The 12,503-nt window shown below is 39.6% G+C and overlaps 1 protein-coding gene across 1 annotated transcript in view; it reads right to left on the bottom strand.

Annotated features, from left to right (window-relative positions):
• SPICE1 (spindle and centriole associated protein 1) overlaps positions 1-12,503 on the bottom strand; it is a 94,889-nt gene that overhangs the window by 39,401 nt on the left and 42,985 nt on the right. The window contains exons 7-11 of the mRNA XM_006864178.1: positions 8,236-8,378; positions 7,734-7,871; positions 6,893-7,158; positions 6,485-6,616; positions 1,728-1,875 (exon numbers count right to left, since the gene is read on the bottom strand). Coding sequence (XP_006864240.1) covers positions 1,728-1,875; positions 6,485-6,616; positions 6,893-7,158; positions 7,734-7,871; positions 8,236-8,378 — 827 coding nt within the window. The remainder of the gene's footprint in view (positions 1-1,727; positions 1,876-6,484; positions 6,617-6,892; positions 7,159-7,733; positions 7,872-8,235; positions 8,379-12,503) is intronic.

Below are 12,503 nucleotides of genomic sequence, written 5' to 3'. Positions count from 1 at the left end.
AGCTTTAATTTGAATTTGCATATCAGTAATTGATGGTCTGTTCCACAGTCTGCACCTGGTCTTGTCTTCACTGATGATATGGAGCTTTTCCATCTTCTGTTTCCACTACTTTCTACTACTTAGAATCTATCTAAAAACACTCATGACAATATTAATGACGGGGAAAAAAACATGAAAAAAGCCTCAATGTCCTATTCAGTCTAACACCCATGATGATAAAGAACGGATTTCAAAAGTACATCACCAAAATATACAAAAGCTATGAATCTGTAATATTCAGTTGGTTGTTTTGTTTTCCTTCCCAAAACCATTTCTTCTTCTTCTGAATCTAAGGCACTGAGATTAACAACAGTGCTGGCACTAAAGTCATACTGTTCTAGGTGGCCAATTCTGCTGCTTTCTACTGGCATCACTTTGCTAAGTTACAACTCACTCTACTCTCTCAGCCTTAGTTTTCTCATCTAAAACATGTGGGTAACAAAAATATCCACCTCATAACACTAACATGAAAATTAAATTACATGTAAACATACAAAGTGTCTGGTATAAAGCAAATATTCAATAAAGGTAAGTATGAGATAGTAGTTGCAACTGTAGTAGAGGTGATAAGGTATAAGGGTAAGTCAAAAGGTATTGCTACTGGGGTTCCAGTTCAGTCATGAATGGCTGCATTCTGAACAAAACATGTTTAAACATGTCTTTGTGATCATTGGATGACTGCACACAAGTTCTCTCAGTAAGACACTTGTCTTAGTCTCAATAGCCCACTGCCATCGAGTTGATTCCAACTCATAGCGATCCTATACAGGGTTTCCACGACTACAAATCTTTACAGCAGCAGATAGCCACATCTTTCTCCTGAGGAGTGGCTGATGAGTTTGAACTGCCGATCTTGCGGTTAGCAGTCCAACACCTAACCCACAGTACCACTAGGAATCCTTTATCCACGGTGCCTTTAAAAAAAAGAATGCTAAAAAAAAATGTGTGCAAAGGCCCACTAGATCAAAGAGGTGATCTCTCTATTGGTCTTTTAAGCAAGATTGAATCTGAAGAAGATAATTTTATGGAATAAATCATAACCAAATATGAGTCTTGGATTTACCAATACATTCCAGAGAGCAAGGTCCAATCAAAACAGTGGCTTCCGAGGACATCTACTAGGCCAGTTAAATTCAAGGCAGAGAGGTCAATTCAGAAGGTGTGGAATTACAAGGGGATAATCTTGGTAGAGGTTCTCATAGAACACAGACCAGTCATGGGGGATAATTAGGAAGAAGTTTCAATAAAATTGAAAACTCCACTGATGAGATTAAAAACCAGATAAGTAACATCAAGGAATTTTTTTTCATCATGACAATGAACCTGCTTATATTCTTCAAGGGTAGCAAGGTCTGTCCTATGAACATTCATTGGGAAACCTTACCCTACCCATTCCACAGCCCTAAGCTTCCCCTTCAGATTTCTTTTTGTTCCCCAAACTCAAAGAACATTTAAAAGGAAATACTGCCTTCAGGAGTGTATAGATCTAGATGGAGGATATGTTAAAAACAATACATATTTTGATGTCTATAATAAAGCTTTCTATTATTTTATAGCAATACTTTTTGACTCAGCTCCTACTGCCTAAATAATCAATATAACTCCATATAAGTTTAGACTTTGCTTGCTTGTTTACTCTAAGGCCATAACTATTTTAACTGCCAGTCGGATAACAAAACCATACTCACCTGCACTGTTCATAATTCTACTAATGGCTCCCCTTTCGGATAAGTGACTTTCTTCTCTGTTGCTATTTATCACAGGACAATTCTTAATGGCATGTGTGAGTGATATAATTTTCTCATCTGTAGTTACCATGTACTGCTGAAGTCTTGTCTAGAGAAAAAAAAGAACGAAATATTACCAGCATATTGGATATCAAACCACGATGAGGCACTGTGTGTTAATGCACTGGACTGCAAGGTCAGTTTGAACCACAAGGACAGCGGTTCAAAATCAGCAGCAGCTCCTTAGAAATTCTATATAGCATCGCTATGAGTCGGAACCAACTCGACGGCACTTAACAACAACAAAAACAATTTTATATACACAACAATAAAAACAATTTTATATACACAAAGACCATGTGTTATTATCTGATTCCAGTGTTATGAAATGTCAAGAACAGGGAATTCCATAGAGACAGAAAGTAGATGACTGACTCCTCAGGGTAGGAGAGAGAAGAACAGAGAGAGGCAGCCAAACAGTACGGGGCTTCTTTTTGATGCAATGAAAATGTTTTAGAATTAGACAGTGGTGATGGTTACACAAGGAGTCCTGGTGGCACAGTGATTAAGCACACAGATGCCAACTGAAAGGTAAGCAGTTCAAATCTACCATTCATGGGAGGAAGATGTGGCAGACTGCTTCCATAATCCTAGGAGCCCCTCTGGGGCAGTTCTACTCTGTCCTATAGGATTGCTAGGAGTCAGATCGACTTGACAGCAGTGGGTTTATAATGGGATGGTTACACTGAACACACCTGAACCATACAATTTTTAAAGGGGTAAATTTTATGGTACCTAAATGGTTACGAAAGGAGCTCTGGTAGTGTAGCGGTTACAAATCAGGCTGCGAACCTCAAGGTCAGCAGTTTGAAACTACCAGCTGTTCTGCGGGAGAAAGATGAGGCTTTCTGTTCCCATAAAGATTTATAGCCTTGGAAACCCTGTGCATGGTCACTATGAGTGGAAACCGACTCCATGGTACTTAACAACAACAACAACAAATTATACCTCCATTTTTTAAATTGTACATCCATTCACAACAAAATTACTTTCTTTTAAAGGAGCTCTGGTAGCGTAGTGGTTACGAATCGGGCTGCTAACCTCAAGGTCGGCAGTTCGAAACTACCAGCCATTCCGTGGGAGAAAGTTGAGGCTCTCTGTTCCCATAAAGATTTACAGCCTTAGAAACCCTGTACAGGGTCGCTATGAGTCAGAACCGACTCCACAGTACATAACAACAACAACACCTGATAGAAAAATAAAGGTGTGCCTGACCCAAGCCATGGTATTTTCAATAACCTCATATGCATGCAAAATCTGGACAGTGAATAAGGAAAACCGTAGAAGAATTGATACTTTTGAGTTACAGTGTTGGAGGAGAATATTGAGAGTGCCACAGGCTGCCAAAATAACCAACTGATCTGTGTTGGGAGAAGTGCAGCCAGAGTGCTCCTTGGAGGCCAGGATGGCCAAACGTCATCTCTCATATTTCGGACATATTGTCAGGAGGGACCAGTCACTGGAGAAGGATATCATGTTTGGTAAGAAGGAGGGTCAGAGAAAAAGAGGAAGACCCCCAGCAAGATGGACTGGCCAAGTGGCATCATCAATGGGCTCCAGCGTGGAAACAAATGTGGGGTTGGCCCAGGACCAGGCAGTGTTTTGTTCTGTTGTGCTTATTAAAGTCGCTATGAGTCAATGGCACCTAACAACAACAACAAAAATAATATAACAACAACTACTTGAGAATAATAAGTAAATAACACAGTCTCTGCCTCAAACTGCTCCATCTCAATGACGAGTACACACCTAAGTACAACAGAGCTTGGTAAATGCAATCATAGCAGTAGCCAGAGAGCACTGAGAGCTCACAGGAAGAGCACTTAATACAGCAGAGAAGTAATAAGGTTTTCCATAAGAAAAGTAGCAATTAGCCAAATAAATGACAAACAGAAATTATCCAATACAAAGACATTGCAAACAACTTCAAATGGCATCTGATATAATTACAGGCAGTTTCATCAGAAGTTATCCTCCCTTGTTTTAAACGTAAATTCATTAACAAGCAGTTCACATTTTACAAAGCCAATTGTTCTTGCCTTCCAGGTAGGAGACCCAAGTTCAATTCCTAGCAAATATACTTTATATGCAACTACCACACATTGGTCAATGGTAGCTTGCATGCTGCATAATGTAACAAGTTTCAGCAGAGTTTTCAGACAAAGGACAAAGACTTGGTTGTCTACTTCCCAAATTCAAGCAATGAAAACCCCAGGGATCACAAGGAAACACTAACCTGGGGATAGCATTGGACTGGGTTTTTCTCAGTTGTGCATGGTGTCACCATGAGTCAGGTTGACTTGATGGCAGTTAAAACCAACACTGCAATATTAGTGTTGTTGTTAAGTGCTGCCGAGTCAGTTTCAACGTCACAGCAATCCTGTATAGGGTTTCTGAGAAGCAGCTGGTGGGCTTGACCTGCCAACCTTGTGGTTAGCAGTCCAGTGCTGATCCTACAGCACCACACCAGGATCCCACTAAAAAGTTTATTGGTCTATATGAAGGTAAGTCAAAAAAGTATTGCTAGTGATGCCTGAGATGGAGGCAGAGACGATGACGTGGAGTGGTGAAACAGCTGGGGACTTTAGATTCAGAGAGGGAGAGGGGCTGTATGCTGACAAGTGTGGGGAGGGCAGGCTTGTAGTATATAGCCTTTGGTTGGTTGATGATGCATGGAGGGGACTGTAACCATGACAATGAAATGATATACAATAGGATGAATGTAAAACTAATGTTCTCCCATGTAAACAATCACGTAATTCACAATAAAACATTAAAAAAAAAAAAGTTCTATACTCTGAGGACTCCCCAAATTTATATGCACAGCAACCAGCTCTGGGCCTTGCTATTTCCCCTAACTCTAGCCACCATTCTGCTCACTTCCGGTGCTTCAGACCACACTGGCTTCCCTAAAGTTGATAGCTTTGTATCTCTCAAGTCTCACTATCTCAGCGGTCTTTCCTGAAACATCCCCATTTTCTATCACAATAGTAAGTTTTGTTTTTCTGCTCACACCACTTAGCTTGACAAACTGGATTTCTTATACGTATTCATTTTCTTGTTCAGTGCCTGTTTGCTTTAGTAGATGTAGCTCCATGAGAGCAAAGACCACTGTGTCTCCCTTTATCTTTGTCTTCCTGGTCCTGGCTCTGTGCCTGGTTCAGAATGGTGCTTGATAAATATTTTTGTTATATGAATAAATGACAGTATATATATACATATAAAGTATTGCTAGTAGGTGCCCAGCACAGATTTATTCCAAACAAAATGAGTTTAAACATGTCTTTATGATCAGTGAATGACTGCACACAAGTTCTCTCAGTATTACACACAGGGCACTTTTTGTGCTGTAGGGAAAAAATATTACTCGTCGGGTTAATATCAAACTTAATAACAAAACTCAAGTGGACATCTTTCCAAATCATTGAGTATTGTAAAAAGTGTATACGAGTGCTGTACCACATAAAACAACAGTTTTTAGATGGCTCAAACATTTTAAGGAAAATCAGGAAGACCTCAAAGATAAGCAAAGAGAGGGAAGACCATGAACTCAGATGAAGAAACTGTGGCTATGGTTCAGAAAGTGAAGGAAGAAGACTGTCGAATTACCATTCCTGCAACGGCTGCTGACGTAGGGGTCTCACATGCATCAGTATTTTCAATTTTAAGAGAACATCCTGGCCTCAGCAAGCTTTAGGTTTGATGGGTGCCAAAAGCGTGTGAAGATCAACTGGCTCAAAAAGCTGATTTTTCTAGTCTTTTAAACAAGAGAAAAGCTAATAAAGATGATTTTATGAAACAAATCATAACCTGGAATGACTTTTGGGTTCACCAATATTGTTCAAAAAGTAAGATCCAATCAAAACAGTGGCGTGGCTTCCAGTAAGTCAGTTGAACTCAAGGTCAGCTCAGAAGGTCAATGGTGAGGGTATTTTAGCAAGATTCAAAGGGATAATCTTGATAGGTTTCTTCAAAGGGCACATTACAATCAAAGGGCCTGTTATAAAGACGTTTTAAGAAAATGGAAAACTGTGTAGGTAATAAAAAGGTCAAGAAAGATGTGCCAAGGAATTGTTTTCCATCACAACAATGTACCTGCTCCTTCTTCGAGGGTAGCAAAGTCTGTCCTACGAGAATTTTTATGGGTCACTTTACCCCATGCCCCCAACAGCACTGATTTTGCCCCTTCAGGCTTTCTTTTGTTCCTGAAACTAAAAGAATATTTAAAAGTAACATGATTTGAGTCTCTCGAGGATGCCAAAACTGCTGTTTTGATGTGGCATACATTGAAGAGCACAGAACTCTTTGAGGAAAGATTAGAGAGACAGAAACACTGTTTTCAGAAGTGTACAGACCTAGAATGAGATCTGCTGAGAAACAATAGCTTCACATTGTGATATTTTTATTTAATAAAAGTTTCTATGATTTTGTAGCAATACTTTATGACTTGTCCTCATATATCTATTTGTAGTCCAAGCTTCTACTATGGTACCGCTTATATAATAAATGGTCGCTAACACTCATGATTAATGATAGCCAAGATGATAAGTAATTACATCAGCAAAATTAAACCAAAGGCAACTTTAGGAAAATTTCATCCATTCTTAAAGATGATTTAGACAACTAATGCAGAAAAGTCTGGGGCCTCATCTAAGTACCTTCACAGTAGTATTGTCTTCTCTAAGAAGAAGAATTTCAGCTGTGAGAGCATCGATGAGCTCTCGATGATCAACCAACATTTGTTCCAGTTGCTGCCTTGTCTCAACTTCTTTACGCAGTTGCACCTCACTCTACAAATAAATACCAAATAAACTTCCATCAGTAGCATCGTGTGTTGAAAACGAAAAGTTGTTCATCAATTTGGTTCAAACATAACATGTGGGGATGGCACAGAGTGGGCCGGGCAGTGTTTCCTTCTGTTGTGCAACAGGGACACTACGAGTGACATGATGGCACCTAACAGCAACACTTAGTTGACTGTACTTCCTTTGTTCAGAAATTACAATACATTAGATGAAATGAGAAAATGTCCTGGAGAGGAGGCTCTTACAATCTCACACTCTTACCTCTCGTAGGTACCGAAGCAGGCGGCAGAGGGAGCTCACCAAGGACAACGTGAAGCCCGTGAGACCCTGACCATTCTGCAGTCCCTTGACCTCACGCCCTGTCCACCGCTCATATTCTTCCATTTCGTGTTCCACTTCATCTATCATGTGTTTGAGGATATCCAGGCTGGGATTATTGTTAGTTCGTAAATCTGCAGAGGCTGTACTAGTTGATAACATGTTTTTCTTCTGCTTGGAAGGAGCATGCAAATCCGGTTTTCTTTTCACTGATGACAGAAATGATTCTATTTTTAAGGCCAGCAAAAATTAACTCAAAAACTGCTAAAAAGACCTTTTAGGCTGTTGTCCACAATCTAGAAAATAATTCTATAGAACTTATTACCATTCCTTCTCATGAAAATGTATACAGTTTAGACCAGGTTCACATTGCCTATAAATAATTATACTGGACTCTTCAGCAGAGCTACTTGGGATAGAAGAAGACATTTCTTAGCGCCCATTAAATAAACTCTTACTTAGTTGGCTCTAACTTGATGAGACTAGGGGTAAAAAAAGTACCAACTAAGAGATTAAGATAAAATAATCTCTGGGTAGCACAAATAGTTAAATGCTTGACTATTGTCCAGAGGTCAGTGGTTGGAAGCCACCAATATTCACCTCAGAAAACAGGCCCGGTAATCTGACTCTGAACAGTCACAGCCTTGAGAACCCTATGGAGCACAGGTTTCCTCTGCACACACGTGGTCACAAGGAGTTGGAACCAACAAGAAGAAGATATTAAGATAGCTGTATCAAGTGAGAGGTTTTAATTATCCATCTTTGTAAAATAAGGAACTAAAACCTTTATTTAACAGATGCTTTGGCTTCCTGGGGTTCAGCACTTGTCCCACAATGTAGCTGGAATCTAGAGTCTCAGAAGATTCTTGAGGCTGAAGCTTGGTGTGGATTCTCTTGACAGCATTGGTTGCATTCAAAGCAGCTAAAAGGAAAATCATTTCCGAAAGTATTCATCTCAAGTGAACAAAATTTTTTTTTAAGTATTTTAACTGAAAGATCCTATCAGTAATTAGGAATCATGGTATGGCGTTGTGGGTTAATGCTCTTGACTGCAAAGTCACTTGAACCGCAAGGTTGGTAGTTCAAGCTAGCCAGCTGCTCCTTGGAAACCCTATACAGGGTCACTACGGGTTGGAACCAACTCAACGACACTTAACAACAACAGTAACAACATCAGTAATTAACTCAACTAGGCTAGAATACTCAAAGCTCAAATAACATTATTTTAAAAAACTACAGTGTCCAAGAGCCAAATACAGCAGCCTAGGACTTGGTGAGAAACATACCTCTTTGGTCACCTGATAGAGTGGCAGATACTGGAGTTCCTGAAGGAGAGGTTCTGTGTGACTGTGCTGCTATTTTCTGCTGAATATCAGTCCAGAGTTTATTAATTAACTCAGAATTTTCTTCCTTTAGTTGGTGAAGAAACCTATAAAATAGATGACAATAGATATATTCAATCCCTGGTGGTGTGAAGGTCATCAATTCAAACCCACCAGTACCTCCTAAAGAGAAAGCTGTGGTGGTCTGCGTCCAGAAATAGAGCCTTGGAAACACTACAGAGCAGTTCCACTCTGTCTCCTGGGTCACTGTGAATTGGAATCAACTTGATGGCAATGATAATGGGATGTTTTCAATTCTTGAACTGCTTACATGATTGATTTAAAGGAACTTTAAATAATTTATAATGAAAAGAAACACTTTTCTATAATAAGATGGATGGCCAAAAAGGATTTGATATATGGCCAAAATGCCTGTCATCTTACTGTTTGAAGGAATGATTCTGACTCCTTCCCAGCACCTTGCCTACCTTGGCCCCTAAAGCAGGAGCTTTCTTCACTTTCTGTAATATTGGCACACTCCCTCCAATCTCCTCTCTCTTTCCCTACAGAAAAGAAATTAAACATCTGTGGATCCGCCCCTCTGGTTTCTTTAGCTTACAAATGGACCTGTCCTCAGAACACAGCCTGCCCCTTCTCACCACTGAAGTGCATTTATTGGAGTAGAATGTGCCCCTGTGGGGTAGGGGTGGGAGTGGGGTGAAAGATGCTGCAGTTTTAAGAAGTTCTTTGGTTACAAAGCTTATGCTATAATCTATTTTATCACTGACAATGATATTTTCATCTTTAGCAGTTGTTTTTTTGTCTGTTTCTCAGTTGAGACTTAAAGAAGGGGATTGAAACGTGGAAACAATCTAAAGGTACACTAACTGATGAATAGGTATATATAAAATGTGGAATATCGGTACAACAGATTATTATTAAGTCACACAAAAATAATAAAAGAAATGAAATACTGATAAATATGGCAACATGAGTTTTGAAAAAACATTATGCTACATTAAAGAAGTGAGGCATGAAAGACCACACACTTCATGATTCTACAAAATACCCAGAACAGGCAAATCTGGACATTTTTGCCTAGATACAGTAAGGAGCTCTGGTAGTGTAGTGGTTACAAATTGGGCTGCTAACCTCAAGGTCAGAAGTTCAAAACTACCAGCAGTTCCACATGAGAAAGATAAGGCTTTCTGCTCCTGTAAAGATTTACAGCCTTAGAAACCCTATGCAGGGTTCACTATGGGTCAGAACTGATTCAACAGGACTTAACAACAACAACAACAGTAAGGTAAATTGCCCAGGGCCGGATATCATAACATACTAGGGCTAACACTGTAGAGAATGTATTTCAAAATGTGGAATAAGGACCCTGTATGTAAACCAAGAGGCAGTAATTCAACAGAACAAGAGGATACTGAATGGTTTAAAAAACAGGAAAGGTGTGCAACAGGGATGTATTCTTTCACCATACTTATTCTATCTGTATGCTGAGCAAATAATCCAAGAAGCTGGATTCTATGAAGAAGAATGTGCATGAGGGCTGGAGGAGGACTCATTAACAACCTGCAACATGTTGATGACACACCCTTGCTTGCTAGAAGTGAAGAGGACTAGAAATACGTACTGATGAAGATCAACCCAGCCTTCAATATGGGTTTCACTATGCAAAGAAAGCAAAAGTTCTTACAACTAGGCAAATAAATAATATAAATGGAGAAAAGACTGCAGTTGTCAAAGTCTACACTTTTCGTGGAACCACAATCAATGCTCATGAAACCAGCATTCAAGAACCCAAATGGTGGCAGAAGCAGAAAAAATGAGGAGAAAACCGGAGTGATCCGAGAATGCTGCCAGAATTACGAGGCTCCCCATGAAGCCCAAAAGTGAGATAACCCCAGAGGAGCTGCAGAAGCGGGAGGCGGAGTTTAGCACAGGGCTCCTCTCAGTGCTGATGCTGTTGGTCAAGAACAACACCCAAGTGCTCAACAACTGTCGCCACAAGAAGCTGCTGGGCCACGTAAAGGTCTCTGACAGGTACTGCCACATGGTGCTGGAGACAGTGAAAGACAGGTGGACCAAAGTCCCAAGGAATGGCAAGGGCAAGAAGTCCAAGTCCATCCATAAGGGCTGCTAGCTCCAAGATGTTCCTCCAAGCAGGGGCTCTGTCACTGTGGTCCTGTGGAGTCTACTCATCATCAGCAAGTAGAGGTCCAGAGCTGCCTCCCAGCACCCCGGGAAGACCTGCCCTGTTTTCTCTACTAAAAATAAATAAACAAATAAATAAAATAGCATGTTGAATTACGCAAATCTGCCGCAAAAGACCTCTCTGAAGTGCTAAAGAGCAAAAATGTCATTTTGAGGACTAAGGTTGGCCATGGTATTTTCAATAGCTTCATGTGCATGAGAAAGTTGGACAATGAATAAGAAAGACAGGTAGAAGAATCGATACATTTGAATTATGGTGTTGGAGAAGAATATTACAAGTAGCATGGGCTGCCAAGAAGAATAAACAAATTTATATTGGAAGAAGTACAGCCAGAATGTTCCTTAGCAGTGAGGACGGTGAGACTTCATCTGTTGTCCTTTAGACATGTTATCAGGAGGGACCTGTCCCTAGAGAAGAACATTCATGCTTGGTGAAGTGGAGGGTCAGCAAAAAAGAGGAAGACCCACAATGAGACGAACTGACACAATGGCAGTAGCAATGAGTTCAAACCTAACAATTGTGAGGATGGCACAGAACTAGGCAGTGTTTCATTCTGTGTGTACAGGGTTATTATGACTCAGAACCAACTCAACAGCACCGAACAACAACAATAAGAGTTCTATAAAAGTACATATATGTAAGGTAACCATGAGGTGAAAACTAAAAATCTCCTAAATATAGAATCAATTTTTTTAAAAGAACACAAGAAAACGTATCACACAGAAAAGAAAAACAGTAATTATAATATACATAGAAAACTCGAAAATACTATGGCAAAAATTGACATCAAACATATCAGCCCTATGTTATGGGCTAACTTCATCAATTTAGCCCATAAGTGTTATGGGTTAACTTTATCAATGTAGAAAAAATGTTTTAAAATTGGGTAGCAGGGCAAGACCCAACTATATGTTGAAAATAAGAGATACATAGATACAAAATAATTCAGTAATGCTAAAAATAAAAGGATGAGCCAAAATGACTCAAATGGAAACAAGAAGAAAGCAGAGGTTTCATTCTCCCTCCCTGTCCAACTAGAGCTCAAGTCAAAAAGCATTAAATGTGACAAAGAAGGATACTTTAAGGTGCTAGGAGCTTTAACGCAAAATGAAGATAATGTAATACTTAAGAAATATCTATGAACCAAAAAAACACAGCAATAGCCTTTATAAAGGTCTATAACTCCAAGCAGAATTAGGTATCTTTAAGAAATGCAAGAAGAAATACAAACACACTAAAAGAACAGGGGTTTTAGTACACTACTCTCAAAACAAAAATAAGGATATAGAAGGATAACATAAATAGAGTAGAAATTATGGATGTATACATAGAACTTTATACCTTGTTAAGAGAGAATTCTCACGCACATACATGGAACATTCACAAAAATCTGATCATATATTAAGTCACAAAGATAAAAACATCATTAAGTTCTGCAAGTAGGAATATTACTCTGAAAGCAATGTAATAAAATTAGAAATTAAAAACAAACAAACAAACAGAGGCTGTTCTACCTGGAAATTTTGAAAAAACAAACAAAAACTTTATTTAAGTAACTCTTAGGTAAATGGTAGAATATACACTCAAATTACCTAACTTACAAATAGTAAAACACTACCTATGGGAATGTAAGGACTCCTGGTGTGGCATTGTAGGGTCAGCACTGGAGTAGGAAGCACAAGACTTGGCAGTTCAGGATAGAACAAACAAGATGGCGGAGAAGATAGAAGTGCACTGAGGAGCTCTGTCAGCAACAACACAGAATACCGGACTAAGCAGGCTCAGGGAATGGTCCCATAACTCTGAATCACATATAAAGGAATATTTAGAAAGTTGGAAGGCTTATGCCAGCGGAATTTGTAACAGAGCAGGAAATCCAGTGCTTTCTAATCCAAGGTGCTCAGAAGCTCCCTGAGCAGCCATCTTGGGCGAGACCGAATGGGGGAAGGATCAGAGCAGGCACAAATGCCTGACAGAACTGCAGAGATAAAGATGTGGACACTGTTTT

The sequence above is a fragment of the Chrysochloris asiatica genome, unplaced genomic scaffold (assembly GCF_000296735.1).
Source record: "Chrysochloris asiatica unplaced genomic scaffold, ChrAsi1.0 scaffold00061, whole genome shotgun sequence".
Taxonomy (NCBI): domain Eukaryota; kingdom Metazoa; phylum Chordata; class Mammalia; order Afrosoricida; family Chrysochloridae; genus Chrysochloris; species Chrysochloris asiatica.
This window is presented reverse-complemented; position numbering and strand designations above follow the sequence as displayed.